Here is a 20,796-nt window from a genome sequence, read left to right as displayed (position 1 = left end):
AAAGTAGAGCAGGGGTGAGCAGAAGGGGGGGGTGTTGAACTATTTACCCTAGAATCACTTGATTGTTTTTCTTAGGGGGGGGACATCTGGACTTGCAGCCCAACTGGGAGAAAATCAGTTGGGGAAAGACTGTTTTGGAGAGAAAAACATAGGTGAGGTCCAGAGGAAGGGTTCAGCCCCCCACACCTGGGATGCTCCTTAATATTATAGGCAATTGAAAGCACCCTGTCTATTGACACACATCACTAGGCTGCTCGTAACATTTATCAGTTCAGTGGTGGAATCAGGCGCTGAGAGAAGAAGCATCTGTAGCACCTTGGGGTGTTTCCAGATAAGGCAATTGCCCTGCCCCATTCACAGAATATTTGGGGTGAGTGCGACCAGACATCACTGCCTTCCATTTGAAAGCCTCCCATGTTTTTTCCAATGCTTCTTCTGTCTTTATTCTTACCACACAAAAAAAAAACTGTTAAGGAGGGAAAGACAGAATAGCTTTTTTTGTTGTTGTTTATTCGTTCAGTCGTTTCCGACTCTTCGTGACTTCATGGACCAGCCCACGCCAGAGCTTTCTGTCGGCCGTTGCCACCCCTAGCTCCCCCAAGGTCAAGTCTGTCACCTCCAGAATATCATCCATCCATCTTGCCCTTGGTCGGCCCCTCTTCCTTTTGCCTTCCACTTTCCCTAGCATCAGCCTCTTCTCCAGGGTATCCTGTCTTCTCATTATGTGGCCAAAGTACTTCAGTTTTGCCTTTAATACCATTCCCTCAAGGGAGCAGTCTGGCTTTATTTCCTGGAGTATGGACTGGTTTGATCTTCTTGCAGTCCAAGGCACTCTCAGAATTTTCCTTTTAGTTGGAAGTGAGGCGTGGCTACCAGGAGGAGGGTCTTCTCTGCTGTGGCACCCCAGCTGTGGAATGAACTCCCTAAAGAGGTTCATCTGGCACCTACACTATACTCTTTTAGACACCAGCATTTTCTCACCATTTTAACAGTCTAGCAACTTAAATTTAACTTTGCTGTTGTAAATTTGTATTTTAAATCTGTATGAATTTCTGCATTGCTGCTCAATTTTATCCTGGTTGTGTTTTTATGTTGTATTTTATATTATGCTTCTACACTGTTTGTTTTATTATTTTGAATGATTTTACAGTTTTAATTTTTGTAAAATGCCCACAGCGCTTCGGCTATTGGGCGGTATGAAAATGCAATAAATAAATAAATAAACTTTATGCACTGTCTGTCTGGAAGCAGCCCTGGTGGCCTATGGCAACTGAAAGTTAACTCCCGGGTGACCAGTTCATGAAAGTTGGTGATTTCCTCCTTTTCAACCATAAATGACGAAAATAGAAATGTGTGCCCAGGCAGCCTAGCGTGCCCTCCAACTTTTAACAGACGAAAATAGGGACACGTTTGTAACACTCCAATTCTCAGAGCAAAGATTACTACCTGAGACATACATACTCAAATTGACAGGCTGTACTCACCCTGCTACGTGCTGTATTTATGTAATCTGCAATGGCCACTTATTTAAAAGCTAAGAATATGTTTTTGTTTTGGCTAAAGGTATGTTTGATGAATGCATACAGTGGTTTTATGTAGGAATGAAATCAGTAAAATATAAAAGCAACAATAAAATGTGGGGTGGGGGGTGGTGGAGAGGAGCTTAACAGCTAAACTGAAACAAGAGCCAGGAGTAAGCAAAAAGAATGAGCAGAAGTCTAAGCGGCTGCAAAAGATAAATGAAAGGTTACTTCAGCCTTCCCCAACCTGGTGCCTTTAGATGTTTCGAGCCACCCTCTCCCACAATCCCTGACCATTGGTCATGCTGGCTGGGGCTGATGGAAGTTGTAATCCAAAATGTCTGGAGGATACCACGATGGGGAAGGCTGGTCTACGACATGTTCTACCAATTCGAAACATGTTTTGGCAGCTGCCGTGTGTGAATGCCCCTGTGTGGGCCCTTAGTGTTCATGCCAATACACGAGAGCAGTCGTGGCTCTAAGTTTCGGAGGGCACATTGGCAAGGTACCCTCACTGCTCCTCCGCCACCTTCAATGAGTCTACTTTATTTCTTTTCATAGGTTTTAAAAACGTATATGTTTTAAATTTTGTAAGGCCGCTTTGAGGCCCAGTATTGGGCAAAAGGCGGAATACAAATAAATAAATATAATAATAATTAATACCTTCTCGCTGTCATTGCCATTGTTACCACTTGCCATTGCTCCTCCTCCTCCTCCTCATTGTTAACGCTTGCTTGACAGAGAGAGAACCGGTGAGCAAGCAGACCATGGCTTCATTTATACCAAGCAGGATAAAGCACTATAAAAGTGGTATGAAAGCAGTATATAAAAGGCAGGAGCCACACTACTGCTTTATAGCAGTATTGAAGTGCACTGACAACTGTTGGGCCCCATTGACATATACCACTTTCATACCACTATATCCTGCTTGGTGTGGCTCCTGCCTTTTATATACCACTTTCATACCGCTTTCATAGTGGAATGTCCTGCTTGGTGTAGATGAGGCCCATGGCATCTGCTGCTCTTTCATCTCTCCACAATTGTTGACTGGGCCAGAGAGAGAGGAGGGCGAACAAGCAGGTTGCAATGGCGAAGCGAAGGAGCAACTCCAGGGGGCTTATCAGTGCGCCCCCTACTGGGGTGTGGGCCTCAATAGGTGCCCAACCACACCTATCCTTGATGTCATCACTGCACTTGAGATTACCTGCATCCATTCCCCACTAAGGCCCTGTTCAGAAGACATCTTAAACCACGGCTTTAACCATGGTGAATAAGGCTTTTAAACTTATTCACCGTGGTTAAAGCCGTGATTTAAGGTGTCTTCTGAACAGGTCCTAAGAGATTTAACTTGGAGTTGGCTACTGAAATCTGAAGAAGGACAATGGCCCTGTTCAGAAAACACCTTAAACCACAGTGGTTAAGGCTATTTTGTTAACAAAAAAAAAGCCTTAACTACCATGGTTAAAGCCTTAACCACCGTGGTTTAAGGTGTCTTCTGAACAGGGCCAGTAACTCAAGCAACTGACACTAACACAATTTTAACATGCTACCACTAAAAGACACAAAAGAAGGATAGAGATATTTATCAGGGACAGATACCAGAAAATACGACTAGGTCTAATAAATAGGAACAGTTGAAACATATGGGTTTGTACAACGTATTATGAGTTAGTAGTACTGGTAAGTTTATTTGCGAAGCTGGTATAGGCCATGGTGCTGTCAGGGTAGGACTCTGGGGCAGAATGAGCCGGAGGGCCACCAACACAGCAGGACAGGCATAGCACATTTTGAAGTAAGTGAAGTAATGCACATTACCATCTAAAGGAGGGAAGATAAGACCATTAAGTCCAGAATCTGAAATTACCTAACCTCACTATTTGGTATAGGGCTATTTATTTATTTATTTATTTATTTATTACATTTTTATACCGCCCAATAGCCGAAGCTCTCGGCTATTGGGCGGTATAGGCTAGCGCAGAATAGCATTTTAAAGCCAAAACAGTGGGCTTCATCAAGAATGGCCAATTGGCAGTCCATATAGGGTGGATCCAGCGAGTTCATCTGACCCCCACCCAAACAGTGAATGAATTCCCCAAGTTTTATTTGTAGGAAAAAGAAAGTTGACGACATTCTGCCGAAGAAGAATTACATCTCTTTGGGGACGTGCTTTGTACCATAAATCCTAATTCCATGAACAAAAGTTATCTAAATATTATTGTTAAACTCTTCCATAGCATATTAAGGCCTAATCTACACCAAGCAGGATCTTGCACTATGAAAGCGGTATATAAAAGGCAGGAGCCACACCAAGCAGGATAGAGCACTGTATGTCTCAATGGGCCCCAACAGTTGTTAGTGCATTTCAATACCACTATTAAGCAGAAGTGTGGCTCCTGCCTTTTATATACCACTTTCATACTGCAATATCCTGCTTGGTGTAGATGAAGCCATAGATGGAGTGGGGAGGGAGCAGTGAGATAGGGGACAGAGAGGGAGAGCGTTTTGTGTGTTTTTAATGCCCAAGTATATTCCTTAAGAGTAGGGGGGGAAACCTTATCATTTACCTAACACTGGCAGACTTGTCTAAAGCACATCCTCTGGGTTTGAGGCACAGGAAGTCAGTCATGCTTTTTAGTCCCATAGAAATCAATGGGACAAGTTAGTCATGACTGGGGGAAGACCAACATGCTGACCTTTAGACCAGCTTTCACCAACCTGGTGCCCTCCAGCTGTTTTGGACTTATTATTTATTTATTAAAACATTTGCCTCCCGCCCTATTATCACTGGGATCTCAGGTCGGCGTACAGAAAATATCAGAACAATATAAACATAAATAATTTACACCGCTAAAAATGTATTAAATCATTAACAAGTTAAAACTGGTAGAATTTTTTTAAAAGCAATAAAACAATTAAAAACAATTAAAACTATAAGTAACCATGGAGAATTTAGCCCTTGAAGGCTTTGATGAAAAGCCATGTTTTAACTTGGCGCCGAAATGAAGCCAGTGTCCGCGCCAGTTGCACCTCCAAGGGGTGCCACAACAGAGAAAGCCCTCTTCCGTGTCCCAAGTCAGCACGGCTTATGGCCAGGAACTGCGGGAGCTGTAGTCCAAAACATCTGGAGGGCACCAGGTTCAACCACACCACTTCCTAGACCGAAGTGCAAAAAACCTACTCAAATCATTTTAATCACAGAATTTCCAGCACTGGCACTACTAATGCAGAATGTTAAGGTGATCTGCTCAGTAGGAGCACACATACCAAGTTGATCACACTTTTAAAGATATCATTTGTCATTTTACTCCAAGGAATCTCTTTTATTTTATTTTTGCAATTGTCTCAATGCTTCTTCCTTGTGTGGCTATATGTGCCATTCACCACTCCGATCCCCTTTCAGAGAAGCCCAACTCAGCATCTCCAGGTCTGAGAAAGCAAAACTGAACAAGATAGTCAGGGAGGAGTAGGGGTATGTACAGTTGTTGATTTCTACCTCTGCCACAACCATCCCTTAAGTGACCTTGGGCATGTCACTTGTGCGTGGGTGTCAGCTGTTAGATACCCATGTATTTGACTACACTGAGGATTCTCCTAATAACAAAACACCTAGGAAACAATAAAGCTAGAAAATAGATCATCCACACAAAAAAGGAAAGCCTGTTGTACTGGGTGAGGCCTCCGTTTCTCCTGTTCCTCCTGGCCTCCCCTTCTTCTGGGGGACAGGAAACAACCAGGCCTCTTCCTCCTCCACCACCACTACCACCCCCGCCACCAACATCCATCCCTCCACCTACCCATTCAGTCAGATATTCCTGAAACATCTTTGCGTGAACCGCCTGCCACCACAGTGAAGAAATGATTATTCAGCAAAATCCCGCCCTCCGTTATTCCCTGCTCCCTCTTCTGTCTCTTTCACCCACCTGCTCCAAATCTTTATTATTGTTATGATTCTTTAAAAAGAAAAATCTCCTAAATCATGCACACGCATACACATCCCCGGTCTCTTCTTCTTTCTGTCACAGTATCTTTTTTCGGCCACTGCAGTAATCTTCCCCTTTTCAATCCACAATACTCATTCTACACACAGACACAAACTGAGGGACAGAGAGAGAGAGAGAGAGAGAGAGAGAGAGAGAGAGAGAGAGAGAGAGAGAGAGAGAGAGAGAGGCCTTGTGGTTTGGGTTTTCCTGCATCATTGCAGAGAGATGGATGTTCTCTTCCCCCCCCCTCCATCCTCAACCTTCCATCCAGCGAGTGACCGTCACCGGAGAAAGAGAAGGAGAAGGAGCTAAAGAAGAGAGATTTTCATATAGCCCAGCCATAGGCATTTATTCAAGCAATCTCTCTCATAACCAAGCCCTGTAATCTAAACCGCACAATCGAATCGGCATCCCTGCAGAGAGTAGAAAAAAACCCCTCTTCCATTCATCCAGAGTGCTGCAGCAGGAGAAGACTGGGAGGGCGGGGAGGGGGGGGAGAGAAATCTATAGGCCTCTCCTCTCCACAACACACACAGAGACAAGTACCACCACCATAACCAACACCCCCATCTTGCCCCCTTGTAAATACAGGGTTTCAACAAGGTAGAGATGGAGAAATAAAATGCATAAGGATGTTTGTGTATCCCTTGAAATTATTTGGTTAGGGAATCTATTTGGCAAAAACCTGGACCAGTTCGTTCCACTGGTCACCCCCACCCCACCCCCACCTCCCCAGCCAACCTTGGTCATTGCAGCATTTTTTTTAAAAAAGCTATCGCTTCACCCCAAATGTTTCCAAGCTGTTGCTTCACCCCAAATGTTTTCTGCTTCGGGCCCCCAATCGCCTTGGCTAAGGAACCTGAAAGGAAGCACTGAGTCTGACCCGTCCACGAAATATGGGTGACCCATTGATGCCTCCCCCCTTTCTAAGCTCCATATAGGTATATATGCGTACATATACATCCACTTACACCCCTCTCTCCAAACATATTCCCATTGTGGGTCCTAGGAAACTAACAATCAAAAAACAGCACTTGGTGCTAAGTAGGAATGGAGACGCACCCCTTCCAAAACACTACCCTTGTTTTGTTTTGTTTTTTAGTTTTCACATGTCTATGTGCCACCACGGTAAAACAAAACTGTTTACTTGCCACACGCATGCACCCCAAATAAACTCCAGCAGGGTAAACATTTCGTGCCCTCCTCTAACTCCAGCGTATATCATTTTCACCTCTTCTCTTCTGAAAGCCCTCCCCCAAAACGTTTGCTCTTCTTTTACCAAAACATATCAGAGGGAAAGAGAGAGATCTAGGTGCCCCAAAATCCACACTGCTTTCCTCAATCTTGTAGCCTTCAAGGGGCCATTGATTTGTCCCATACAGAACTCCCATTTCCTCTTCCCGAAGAAACTCCAGGGAAGCAAGAAAGCACCTTTCCTCTTAAATCCCACCCCCATCCATTTATTTTCCAAATGGGAATTACACCTCTTCCCCCCCCCCTTCCCTGATCTCACTCTCCCACCTCCATTCTGCAGTGGGACAAACACTTCTACTACCCCTTACTACATACACACACATTTTATTCATCACAATAGTCCAATTTAACCTGGATCATTTTGTCAAATGGGCCCTGAGGTTCCTTTATTCCGCATCACCGTATACCAGAGGCCGGGGTGAAGGGGGGGGGGGAAATCTCTGCCGCTGAGATTGTGTCCCACCATGCCCATCCCCGTGGCATTGGGGCGGCCTCTCCTACACACCCACGTCAAAAAACCAAAACAAAAAACCAGCAGGACACCAAGTACTCACCCGTCTGTCCTTTTCCCAGGGTCTTCTCCAGCCGGTAGGGCCCCACATATTGCGCGTGTTGCTGGCTCTGTTGTGGCTGGTAGGGGTGGACCCCACCTGCTTCTTTGCCACCGGACATGGCTTTTGTCTGCCACCCTTTCGAGCAACAATAAGAAACAGGGGTGGGGGGTTGGGGAGGGGTGGGGTGGGGAGAGGCGAGGAAAGGCCCCCCTGAAATCCCCCTATAGGGACAATACCGGGGCCGGCATCCTGACGGGTTTAGCGGGAGGGGGATGCTCTCGGCATCAGGGAGGGGAAGGGAGGCGAGAGAGGAGGATGCTACAGCCCGGGTACCAGCATCATCCAGCGGGTCCAGCCAAGGATGCTGCTGTTGGTTGGTCCTGATGCTGCTCTGGATGAAGGATGCTGGTGGAGAGCCTCTTCTGGTCTGGTCCTTCGCCTCCTCTCACTGCAATCTGAAGGGATCTCTCGAGCTCTCCCCTTACATCAGCATCCGGGCAACTGGGTGACAGACACAATCCGGGTTAACCCTTGGCGGAACAAAGGCAGCGCCTCCTCCCCAGGCACGAGAAAGGGGTGGGGATTAGGGGGCGGGGTTGGAGAGGGGGGAGAGGACGGAGGGAGGGAGGGAGTGGGGAAGGGTTCGGCGGGGAGGCGGGCAGCAGCTGCGTGGGAGGGGTTAACTGGGGATAAGACCTCTGTGCGCGAGGGAAATTGTGTCACGCATCGGAGAGGTAACATGGGAGGCAGCGTCTCCTGTGCTGACTGCGGTGGTGATGGGGGATAGTTGTACGTGGGCAAGGGTTTTAACATGGTGCGGTTTGGGAGGAAAGAGATTTATGTAACTGCGTGCTGGGGGAGGGGTGTGAGCGTTTGTGTGAATGCATGTGTGGTTGTGCATATGTGCACGGGGGACTGCCATTGTGTGTAAAGGGGATCAGGTGTGCTTGCTGTGAGGATCCGAACCACATACTGGAAACTGCAGTCTTGTGAATGGACTATATGTACAAACGTTTTATTTCGGGTTGTTGTTGTTGTTGTTGTTGTTGTTGTTATTATTATTACATTTATATCCCTCCTTTTTTTTCCTCCTGCAAGGAGCCCACTATGGCTTACACAGCCCTCCTCCATTTTATCCTCACAACAACCCTGTGAGGTAAGTTAGGCCACAGCTAGACCTAAGGTTTATCCTGGGATCATCCAGGGTTCGCCGCTGCCTGAGCACTGGATCCCCTGTGTGTCACCTAGATGAACAGGTTTGACCCCTGGACAATCCAGGGATAAACCTTAGGTCTAGTTATGGCCTTAGACTTAAGAGTCAGTGAGTGAGGTTAATGGCTGAGTGGGGACTAGAATCTCCCGAGTCTCAGTCTAACACCCTAACCACTATACCACTCTGAGGGCTTTGCGTACCAATTTATTATTTGTATCTCCATTTCTCTGAACGGATCCCTGTGCCTGCTTGTGTGAACTGGCTGTACTGTCATACAATCTCCGGTATGCAAATGAAACAGGCTCCTTCTGTGCCTGAGTTGGGAGTGACACATTTGAGTCTAAAGCAGTGGTTTTTGCCCCTTTTTAACAGAAAACCTGGAAGGAAGGTTGGTTTTATTGTTCCAGGAAGGATGGGACAAGGGTCCTGAAGCAAGCTGAGTCTTTGCCTTGCACACTGGATAAAAACACTAGTGTAGGCTTATGGATGAGTGCTATTTTGTGCATGTGTATGGGAGACCCTTGTGGCTGCTTCAGACATGCATCTATACATTTAGTTCTCTACACTTTGGCTGAGGAGATCAGCCACAAAGCTCACTGGCTGACCCTGAGCCAGCCATTTTCTCTCTCAGCCTAAAGTACCTCAAAGGACAGTTGTTAACAAAGGTGGGATTTTAACTTAAGCAGAATGTAGCCTCCATTGAGATGACCTGTTGTAAAGTTCTTCCCTCGCCGTCAAACAACTTCCTTGCTTACTCTTCATCTAAGTGAATAAAACATCAACTTAGAAATTCAAGCCAATATGTTACATCGAATTGTGGCTTCTTGTGACCCATCATTCAGTAACAAGCAGTCAGGACAAGTAATGAGCCAAGCAAACATAGGACCAATAATCTGAGGTATTCTGGACCCCACTTTAGCCTATCTAATGTGTGTGTTTTATATATAATTTTGATTAAAATAATAAACTGAAATTTAATTTTCAAAATGTTTATACTATTTTGTGTTAACCTAATACAAGTAAAAGCTTAGGTACTGAGAAACGAACACAAATTAAAGGAATAATAATAATAATGAGACCCTAAGACAATAATAACTATGTAGGCTGGGCCCATCCTTTAAAACACGGCTCTAGAGCCAAATCCAGCCTGACTGGAATTCCAATCTGGCCCTCCCTAGATAACCCCTTTTATCTGACCACTGATTGTTTATTTTATTTATTTATTTATTTATTTTATTACATTTATATACCGCCCCACAGCCAAAGCTCTCTGGGAGGTTCACGAAAGCTAAAAACAGTAAACAGTTTGGTGGTTTCCACGCTTTTGACGTTTTTTTTTTTTCCTTCTTCTAAAAGTTTGAACTCCTTTTGATTTCAGACCTGCCCACCACTGGAATGCACCCCATGAGAATGTCTTGAAAATTGAATTCAGCCCTCCGGTTGAAAGAGGTTTAACACCCCTGCTTTAAGGTAATCGGAGGGCATGCTCCTGGTGGTTCCACGTGGACCTATGGCCTGATTGGAGTCCACCCAGAGAAGAGCCTTCAGTGTGGTGGCCCCCTTCCTATGAAACTCCCTGCCTCTAGAGGTCAGCCAGGCACCAACGCTGTGTTTTCGTTGCCTCCTGAAAACAGCTATTTTCTAGGAAGCATTCCTTGGTAGAACAGCCACAGTTTAACTGGTAATCTGTTTTTTAAAATAATTATTATAATATCGTGTTTTATTATTTTTATCTCTGTATCATTTTATCTCTTGTTGTTCACCATTCCAGAAACTGTTTAGATATGCAGTGGTATACAAACGTTGTAAATAAATAAATAAATAAATGAAATAACTAGCTAGGTTGAGTCTATCCTGAAACCCATCCCTGGTTGTGAGTAGGGGTGTCAGAGAACTCCGCAATGGATTCCACAGTGGAATGGCTTTTTCCAAGTCACATGGATTCTGTGGACTTGCAGAGTTTTGCACTAATTTGCATTATCACTAATGTGTATGAGAGCTAAGCAGAACGAAATTCTGGTTTAAAAACTATTTCCATCAGTGAGTGGACAATGGAATGAAAGGTTCCTGAGAATACACGAAACACAAACAGAATTGATTTAACAAAAAATGTACATCCCTAGTTGTGAGGATAAAGTTGAATAACTCACATCTATCTATATCACCATGAGCTTGATGGTGGGGTAGAAATGTGAATAACAATAATATCTTATTCCTTCTTCTCACATCAGTCCGTTGGTTTCTGTTCACCACTCTGCTGCTAAGATCATCTTCTTGGCTCGCCACTCTGACCATGTAACTCCACTTCTGAAATCTCTTCATTGGCTTCCAATTCACTTCAGAATCCAATATAAACTTCTCCTGTTGACCTTCAAAGCTTTTCACTGTCTAGCTCCTTCCTATCTCTCCTCTCTCATCTCACACTATTGCCCTGCTCGTGCTCTTCGCTCCTCTGATGCCATATTTCTCGCCTGCCCAAGGGTCTCTACTTCCCTTGCTCGGCTTCGTCCATTTTCTTCTGCTGCCCCTTATGCCTGGAATGCTCTTCCAGAACATTTGAGAACTACAAGTTCAACCGCAGCTTTTAAAGCTCAGCTAAAAACTTTTCTTTTTCCTAAAGCTTTTAAAACTTGAATTTGTTCTGACTTTATACTGTTAGTTTTACCCTACCCAGTGCCTGTTTACACTACCCTGTGCCTATTTGCTTTCTCTTCCCCTCCTTATTGTTTTATTATGGTTTTATTAGAATGTAAGCCTATGCGGCAGGGTCTTGCTATTTACTGTTTTACTCTGTACAGCACCATGTACATTGATGGTGCTATATAAATAAATAAATAAATAAATAATAATAATAATAGTCGCTGAATAAGAAATGTCGGAAGCTACTAGATCAGACTATGGGTTGAATCCAGACTTCGTTGTACTTGGTTCCCATCCGAATCAATGGGACATAAGCTAGCCATGACTAACTTTTCATGTTTATTTCATTGGGCCCTAACAGCGACAAACATAGTCTGGATCCAAACCTGTTTCTCTGTTTAGCTCAGCATTGGGCACTTCCAGACATGGCTTTTATAAGGCCATGGGATTACTTCATTCAAAAAACTAAATGGTGGATCCAGATTTTGTCTTCCTCTCATAAACAGCCCATGCTTTTCCACAGTAAGCTTATATATATCACTTGCTGGGGGAACATGGGTTAGAGGGTACTGTTGCACTGTGTCCTGCTTGTGGGTCTCTGATTGACAGCTGGTTGGCCACTGTGTGAACAGAATGCTGGACTAGATGGACCCTTGGTCTGATCCGGCATGGCTCTTCTGTTCTTCTGTTCTCACAGCTGCTTCCATCTTTTCTCTTACTCCAGAAAGTCCATTGTGGAAGGGGGGGAATCCATTAAGACACTGGAATTGCTGCATGATGCCTTCTGATAGCAGGTTCCATAGGATATTGAGGCCTTACATGTCCCAAATGGGGCTACAGATTTCTTTCATGGAACTTTCTGGCCAGTCATTGTGCTCTGATTGCCTCAATTCCTCAGGCTTGCAAATTTCAGATCTTGCCTCTTCTGTAACCACAGAAGCCCTATGAAGTATTTAATGTTGATTTCTAACCTTGTTTAAGCAAACTAGAAAGAAAAAAATTAAGAATTCCACCTCTTTAAAAGCTGTACGACTCTGAAAACCGCAGCATTGTGTAAGCAATCATACCTACATGACTCTTTTATCACCTTTGTTAAGACAATCACCAAAATCCCCCTGGCTAACTTGTTTCCCTGGACCTATGATAGCCAGAGTTTTCTTCACATCACAAGGAAACAGGAGCACACAGTCGTCTTTCTTCCCTTACTCTAAAACTCCATTTTCCAGCATCCATGAGCAATCTTGGAAGAAGAACTAGTTTTGTTTTATTTTCCTAACTCTGTCCTGAGAGGCGCGATAAAAAGAGCAACCCAAATTCATAGATTACACACAGAGAGAAAAGGATTCCTTCCATCCAGGAGGGATCCCTCACACTTTTCAGCTCTGAAGCGCATCCCCTCTTTTCCTCCTCTGGGGCCAGATCTACACCAAGCAGGATGTAGCGCTTTGAAAACGTTTTGAAGATGGTATATGGAATATGCCCCGGGTGTCAATAGTTGTCAAAAACATTATAAACTGTTATAAAGCAGTAGTGTAGATCCTGCCTGTGGCCACAGCTAGACTTAAGGTTTAGCCTGGGATCATCCAGGGTTCGCCCCTGCCTGAGCACTGGATCCCCTGTGTGTCACCTAGATGAACAGGTTTGACCCCTGGATGATCCAGGGATAAACCTTAGGTCTAGCGATGGCCCCAGTCTCCCCTTCTTTTTCAGAGAAGGAATTTAACAAAGCTTTCCATCATCACTTCACAAGATAGCAGGTATGGAGAGGTAAGTCTTTGCATTGTCTTCTACTTTCCTTCTAACAGCTTCATACTCTAATTAAAAGAGCAACAGGCAGCTCTAAAGCCAAGGGGTTGGGAGTTTGGAATGGAATGGAATAGTAGGAAAGATCTTTTCCTCCCTTTTTCCTACTATTCCATTCCATTCCAAACTCCCAACCCCTTGGCTTTAGAGCTGCCTGTTGCTTTTTTATGCTTCACTTTCTTCCAAAACCCCAGCATTTGCTCTTACATCCTCCACCAAAACACTCCCACATTCCTCCAAAACAGTCTGTTTCTTCCACGTTAAAATTATCTCAGGGTAAAACTTCTTTCTAGTCGCTGCTGCCATCCCCTCCCCCACCCCACTATTCTTTTCCTCCTTCTCCATGATCAGCTACACACACATACACACACCTTCCTAGAAATTAAAACTGTTCTCTTGTTAACACACAGAGAAATTATTTTCTCTGCATCCCAGTGCACCTAGCTTCACTACTGACTTTAAATGCTTGTTATCTTTATCCTTCTCAGTGTTAATGTATGGTTCTAATTCCCTGATGTATGTACAGTTCTAATTCCCCTGATGTGTGATATTAATTCATTTAAAATTCTTCTTTAATAAAACAAAGAATTGCTTTCAAAGACTCCGGTTGTGGTCTCTGACTCTCACAGGTTTTCCTAAATGCCTAGAGTCCAATACCAAAAGATCCATCAGGTATGTGTTTGGTTTACATGTAGGGGAATGTATGTGATATGTATATCCATGTAAACTAAAATGTAATTTTAGTTAATGTGCTGGATTCTTTTAATTTGTCATTTAATTTTTAATCTTTTAAATGTTTTAATACTAGAGATGGGTTTAATTATATTTTTAACTTTTGTATATTTCTATTTATATGTTTTAATTGTGTATGTTTTAATTTTGTAAAGCTGTGTTGAGACCCAATACTGGGAAAAAGTGGGATACAAAATAATAATAATAATAATAATAATAATAATAATAATAATAATAATAATTCGTAAAAGGTGGCAGATGACGTCAGCATCCCTGCTAATAAAAAATTGCCAGTTCTGCTTCCCTGCACTCCCTTGTTACATTACAGCACCAGAGACAATACTATGTTAGATGGAGCACCGGTTTGACTTGGTATGAGGCTGCTTGCAACGTTCCTCCCCTCTAATGGGTGAACTGACTCCAGTTGAAAAGTATTGTACCAGAAGTGATTTATGAGTTCTGCCTGTGGGATTAGATCTCTGATGTTCTGTTCAGACATATAACTCCTCACTGGATATCTGGTGAAGTGATGGACATCCATGTGTAAACCAGCCCTTAAAAGCCTAGAGCCATGCTGTAAGTAGCACCCTCTAGTGGGCAACAATCTCATAATATCCCAGGCTTCATAGCTTTTCAGAGAGATTTGCATTCTAGATACTGGCTGGGTTCACACACAACACGCAAACCAACACTCAGTGGTTGAGGGTGGGTTTGTTGTTGAACTGTGGTTTGTCATTGTATCATGCATCGGATTGCACACTTAAATAGAAATACATCTGGCCAAAGGAAGTGAGGCAGGTGGCTACCAGGAGGAGGGCCTTCTTTGCTGTGGCACCACGGCTGTGGAATGAGCTAAGGCGGTTCACTTGGCACCTACATTATATTCTCTTAGACGCCAGGTGAAGATCTTTTTATTCTCCCAGTATTTTAACAGTCTATAAATTAATTTTATCTTTGCTGTTTTAAATTTGTATTTTAAATTTGTATTTTTGCGTTGCTGCTGTTTTTATCTTGGTTGTGCTTTTATATTGTATTTTATATTATGGTTTTATACTGTTGTTTTGTTTTGAATTGTCTTAATTTTGTAAACCGCCCAGAGAGCTTCGGCTATTGGGCGGTATAGAAATGCAATAAATAAATAAATAAATAAAGGGAGAAACTGCAACCAGGTGACCTGTATGCCTACCCAGCCTGCTGTCCAGGTGACCTAACTGTGGATGGGCACAGCCCTATATCATCATAATTATTTCTAAATATGCACCCATACGTATGAATTGGGATGTGCACATTTTATGTAAATCTGTTTCCCTTTTTATCTTTTTTATATATTTATTTTGGCAATACAAAAGTGGCCACTCTAATGTCACAATATATCAGAATAGTAGAGTTGGAAGGGGCCTAACAAGGCCATTGAGTCCAACCCCCTGCTCAATACAGGAATCAATGTACATGGGGTTCCCAGGTAGTCACCCTTCCAGAAACTGACCAGGCCTAGACCCGCTTTGCTTCATCAAGGTTGCAGCATCCCATGCCATCACACCAGATAATGGTGACTGCCACTGGCTAAATTGGTTTTAAAAGGGGATTAGACACATTCATAGAAGATAAGGCTATCAATGAAATGTATTTCAATAAATCTAACATTACGATTTTAATAGTACATGCATAACTCTGGGTAGAATCCAATCGGCCATTTACCTCTCTGCCAATTCTCTTACACCCTGCCAATTCCCGTCCGCAAGTGGTGCATACCATTTGCAGAACAAAATTTTAGCACTTCTGGGGTAACCAGGAGTGAAAACGCCCCTTTCTGTAATGGTGCAAATCAGAGCTCATGTAAGGGAGCTCCACCGGGAGAAACAAGCATTTCTACTTGTTTCAGGGCTTCCTCTGGGAAGCACTAAATCTGTGTGGGTCCTGCTCGCCCAACAGAATCGGCAGAGCACAAGAGAATCGGCAGGGGCGTAAGCACCTGGATGGATTTTGCCCCATGCTTGCATGGGTTAATTACCATATAGCCATGTTTTCATGGGTTAGTTACCATTGTCCTCCTCCCCACACATAACATATGGAGTCAGATCAACAAGAGCCCTGCTCTGTGTCCTTCGAACTTTGCAGATGGGAATATGAGACAGGGCCTTTTCCATTGGGGCACCTAGGCTGTAGAATGCCCTTTCCAGAGAAGCCTGGTAGGCTTACTGTGTTGTTCTGTTTCTTTTGTACTTGTTACAATGGTTGATAGTGGGTGCTTCCCAATGAGGCTTTTATAATTGTACATTGTACATGTACATTCATGGTGCTATATAAATAAATAATAATAAAAATAATAATAATATAATGCCATCATCCTGCCTCATTCACAGACGTCTTTCTCCTTCCCTATTTTTTCTTACTGTGGAAAATCCATTAAGGAATAAAAGACAAAACAGCTGCACAGTTCCTTCTGATGGTTAGCGGTAGGATCCTCTGTCTGGAAGCACCCAGTGTTAGCTGTCTTGAAGATCTCCTGACATAAACAAAGTAAAATAAATATATGTGTGCATGGAGGATTTTAGGGGGGTGGGGAGGGGATATTCAAATATACTATTGCTCCCACTACTGCATTTCACCTGAGAATCTACAGCTAGGAACAAAGTGGATGAGAGGGAAAGACACAGCCGGCGGGACAGGAAGATAGCAGCTGACATTTGGAAAGAAGATACGGTGAACTTTCAAGCTGCCTACGAGGCAGAAACAATCCCTATTTTTTCCCCCCTTGGATGTTTGGTTTGTTTGATTCAATCCAAGCCAGAAATCTAGGGCAGTTTATTTTTTTATTGAGGATGCAAGAAGAAGAAACTCCCATCCCCCCTCCTCTTTCTTGCATGCACCCTCACAATCTTTCTACAGAAGTGAGGAATAGGGTTGGCAATTCTTGAAATAGAGGATTCTGGGATCTTGAGCCAGGGGCAAAGCCAGGTATGTAAGGCACAGCAGTGTCCAACAATTCTGCTGATTCTGGGAGAAGTAGCCCAGAATGAAAATGCTCAGCATAGCTATTGCATGTAATTACAAGTATGCAATATCTAGGGTGACCATGTGGAAAGGAGGACAGGGCTCCTGTATCTTTAACAGTTGTACAGAAAAGGGAATTTCAGCAGGTGACATTTCTATGCATGCAGGACCTGGTGAAATTCCCTCTTAATCACAACAGTTAAAGTTGCAGGAGCCCCATCCTCTTTTGTATCTAGTCAAGAGGGGAGGGCTCCTGCAGCTTTAACTGTTGTGATGAAGAGGAAATTTCACCAGGTGCTGCATGCATACAAATGACACCTGCTGAAATTCCCTTTTCTATGCAACTGTTAAAGATACAGGAGCCCTGTCCTTCTTTCCATATGGTCACCCTAAAATATCACCCCCACATATCAGCCCTCCAAGGATCACAGAACAAACTTAACACAACCCTGATGTACCATAGTCAGAAAGTGCAAATTAAAAACAAAAACAAACAGATCCCATTTTATAGCTGGGGAACACTGAGGCTGACAGATAGCCCCTGCCTGCCAGTGCATGTTTGGTACAGTTGAGTTGGGTCTAGCTTATCATCCCCTTACAGCAATAAGATCCAGGATTTCATTGTGCTCTCATCTCATGACACTCACACAGCAGCAGCCATTTAGAAAAAGGAGGAAGGGAGTGTCAGCAAAACAACAACCCTCAAACAATGTGTGTGCATCCAACCATACAACCTAAGCAACAACAACAAAATACAATGAATATGCAGGCTATTCAACACTGAGAACAAAGGTTTGAAAGTGGACTATGTGGAGACTTGATAGAGGAGGGGTGGGAAACCTTTTTCAGTCCTCTCTAGAATTCCACTCAAGGCAACGTCTGTGACTCTGATAGGGTGACCTATGGAAAGGAGGACAGTGCTCCTGTATCTTTAAACAGTTGCATAAAAAAAGGAATTTCAGCAGGTGTCATTTGTATACATGCAGCACCTGGTGAAATTCCCTCTTCATCACCACAGCTAAAGCTGCAGGAGCCCTGCCCTCTTTTGAATCTGGTCACTCTAGTATAGCTCCTGCACTTTAACTGTTGTGATGAAGAGGGAATTTCACCAGATTCTCCATATATACAAATGACACCTGCTGAAATTCCCTTTTCTATGCAACTGTAAAAGATACAGGAGCCCTGTCCTCCTTTTCATATGGTCACCCTATACTGCATGAGGCAGCTACCTATTTCTTCACAGGATTTATTGAATTGGATCCAGGATCTGCCTTCCATGAATGGAGGGGTGCCAGCCATGGAAGGTGTTTCCGTCCAGTTTTCAGGGTTTCCCCCCTCCTCCCTGCACCACAGCTCATCCCCTTCAGCATGGTGCCCCAAACTTTGTATACCATTTTCAGAGAGCTGGGGGTGTTGACATGGGGAGGATGGGGCTGGGAAGCCCTCTTCCACAAGCCCAGTTGCACACACTCAAAGCTGGCTCCAACCCTTTATTTATTTATGTATTAATCACCCTGCAGCTAATAGTTCTCAAAGTGTTGTAAAGAAAAACAACAATGAAAATCCAAATCCATATAAATCAAAACAAAAGCAGAAGAATAAAACCATCAATGAAGGCTGCAATCTTATGCACGCTTAGCTGGGAGTAAGCCCCATTGAACTCTGTGAGGCTTGATTCTGAGTAGCCTGCATTGTAAAGGCAGCGATCAGTTAAACGCAGCAGAGGCTAAAACAACAGGCATCTAAAGAAGATCTAAAAGTATCCCATAAATAAAGCTACTTAAAAACACAATGTATAAAATAGCCTTTGCTTGCTGCTGAAAACAACGTAGGCGCCAGGCAGGACTCTCTGGCAAGAGTATTTATTTATTTATTACATTTTTATACTGCCCAATAGCCTAAGCTCTCTGGGCGGTTCACAAAAATTAAAACCATGAAAAGCATAATAAAACAACCAACAGTCTAAAAACACAAATACAATATAAAAAGCACAACTAGGGTAAAACCACACAGTAGAAATTGATATAGATGAAAATATGGAATTAAAACAGCAAAGTTTAAATTTAAGTTAAATTAGGTGTTAAAATACTAAGAAAATAAAAAGGTCTTCAGCTGGCGAAGGAAGGAATACAGTGTATTCCATAACTGGTGTGTGGGGCTACAACTGGAACGGCCTGCTGCTGAGTAGCCACTTGCCATACCTCAGCATGAGGACAGTCAGAGCTGGGCCTCTGAGGTAGGGCTTGTTTAGAAATATATGGACAGGGGCACTCCTTCAGATACTGGGGTCCCAAGCCACGAAATTCATGTGAAATTAGCGTATGGGATTCCCTGCCAGACAATGTGGTACATTTGTAGGTAGCTTTAAAGGGAGATTTGGCATATTCATGAAAGAGAGGTCTATCAACAGTGATAGGCCACGATAGCTAAATGGAACCTCTTATGTTTTGCGGCAATATAGCGCGAAAAGCAGTTGCCAGGGTCAACAAGGAATAATTCTTTCCTTCATGTCCTGCTTGTGGCCTTTTCCCAGAAGCCTCTGGCTGGCCACAATTGGCAATAGGATGCGGCCAGAATAAATGGGCCTTTAGCCCAAAAAGATTATGTTTCTAAGGGCAGGAAGTATGGAAAGTGGAGTTGGAGAATACACTTGGTGCTATTCCCACTGGCGTGCAAATACCAAATATGGTGAAACTATGGCCGCCTTGTGGCCTTCGAAACACAGGGATGGATCCAGACTTTAGCAGAATTAGAGTAGACCAATTGAAATCAATGGGTCTTTCAACAGTTTAATTTAATTCCCATTGATTTCAGTAGGTCTGCTATAGGTATAACTTTTTCTGGATACAGCGCACACTAGCTAAGGTAGGGGATGCCATAAATGTAATGTGGCCAATGGCCCTGTAAAACTGGGGCTCATGGAATTCATTAATCACCCATTATTTGAGTGCAAGTCTCAGGGTGGGTGGACAGGTCAGGCTCCAGGTTTTGGAGGGTGGTCTGGGCAGGCTGCCTATTGCTGGCTCCTCTAGTGCTAACCAGCCCCCTCCCTCGAAGCACCAACTATCATCTGGGCCCCTCAAAGGAGGCAACAATTGGGAAATAAAATATGGCTGCTCAGCCCACTGCCTGTTAGTGTCTGCTGGAGCTGGCTAGTGGTAGCACTGCTAGAGCCAGGACCCACATCTGCACTGCTGGGGGGCCCAGGTTGTGACTGAAGACAGCAGCAGGTTCCAGGTAAAGTATCAGGCCCTTGCCAGAGAGCAGGCCCCCAGTTTGCCAGGCCTCTCTGGCTGGAAAATGGGTTAAGGGAGGGGATTACAGCATGCAAAGGTGGATTCCTGCATTGAGCAGGGAGTTGGACTTGATGGCCTTGTAGGCCCCTTCCAACTCTGCTATTCTATGATTCTATAATTCTACTGCACTCATCCCCAGTCTGGTGCCCTCCAGATATTTTGGCCTTCAACTTCCATCAACTCCAGCCAGCATAGACAATGGTCAGGAATCCTGGGGGTTGTAGTCCAAAACATCTGCAGTTGGGAAAGGCTGATCTACTGGGTTAGGACTGCCATTCAGGCTAGGTACAGTTGGGCCTGTGGTAACGAACCCTCTGGTTTGTTACCACATCAGTAGTCCGAGAGAGTAGATGCCTCTGCGTGTCAAGCAAGCGATAGCAACCATGAGAAAGATAAGGAGCAACAGAATCTGGTGACAATGGCTGTAGTTTTAAAGTTGGTGTACTGCACCCCGCAGATTCTGACTTTCAAATAAACCTGGGTTATTATTTTAAACAAAATAAAATAGGCAGCGGCCTCGCTCTCCTCAAGCCAGAAGCCATGGGTGCTGTCCTCAGCCGCTTTCTGGTTCTTCCCAAGAAGCAAAATTCACTCAGGCCTAATCCAATACTTCTTTTAGGGCACAATCCTGCGCCTCTTTAGACAGGAAAAAAAGTCCTGCAAACTCCCAGCATTGCTGGAAGTTGTAGGACCTTCCCCCCTATCTAAACAGGCACAGGATTCCGCCTTTATATTGTTACAGCTCTGAGAAGGTAAACTCAGTGACGGGGTTGTTTTTTTTCATGCAAGCTGTGTTGAGGGCTGTCCGAA

The 20,796-nt window shown here is 43.9% G+C and overlaps 1 protein-coding gene across 1 annotated transcript in view; it reads right to left on the bottom strand.

The window, feature by feature from the left end:
• The window catches only part of BRSK1 (BR serine/threonine kinase 1), a 56,339-nt gene extending 48,877 nt beyond the window's left edge, over nucleotides 1–7,462 (bottom strand). The window contains exon 1 of the mRNA XM_063137838.1: nucleotides 7,309–7,462. Within this exon, the coding sequence (XP_062993908.1) occupies nucleotides 7,309–7,426 (118 nt within the window). The 5' untranslated portion in view covers nucleotides 7,427–7,462. The remainder of the gene's footprint in view (nucleotides 1–7,308) is intronic.
• Between the last annotated feature and the right edge of the window lie 13,334 nt (nucleotides 7,463–20,796).

The sequence above is a fragment of the Elgaria multicarinata genome, chromosome 11 (genome assembly GCF_023053635.1).
Source record: "Elgaria multicarinata webbii isolate HBS135686 ecotype San Diego chromosome 11, rElgMul1.1.pri, whole genome shotgun sequence".
Lineage (NCBI taxonomy): Eukaryota > Metazoa > Chordata > Lepidosauria > Squamata > Anguidae > Elgaria > Elgaria multicarinata.
This window is presented reverse-complemented; position numbering and strand designations above follow the sequence as displayed.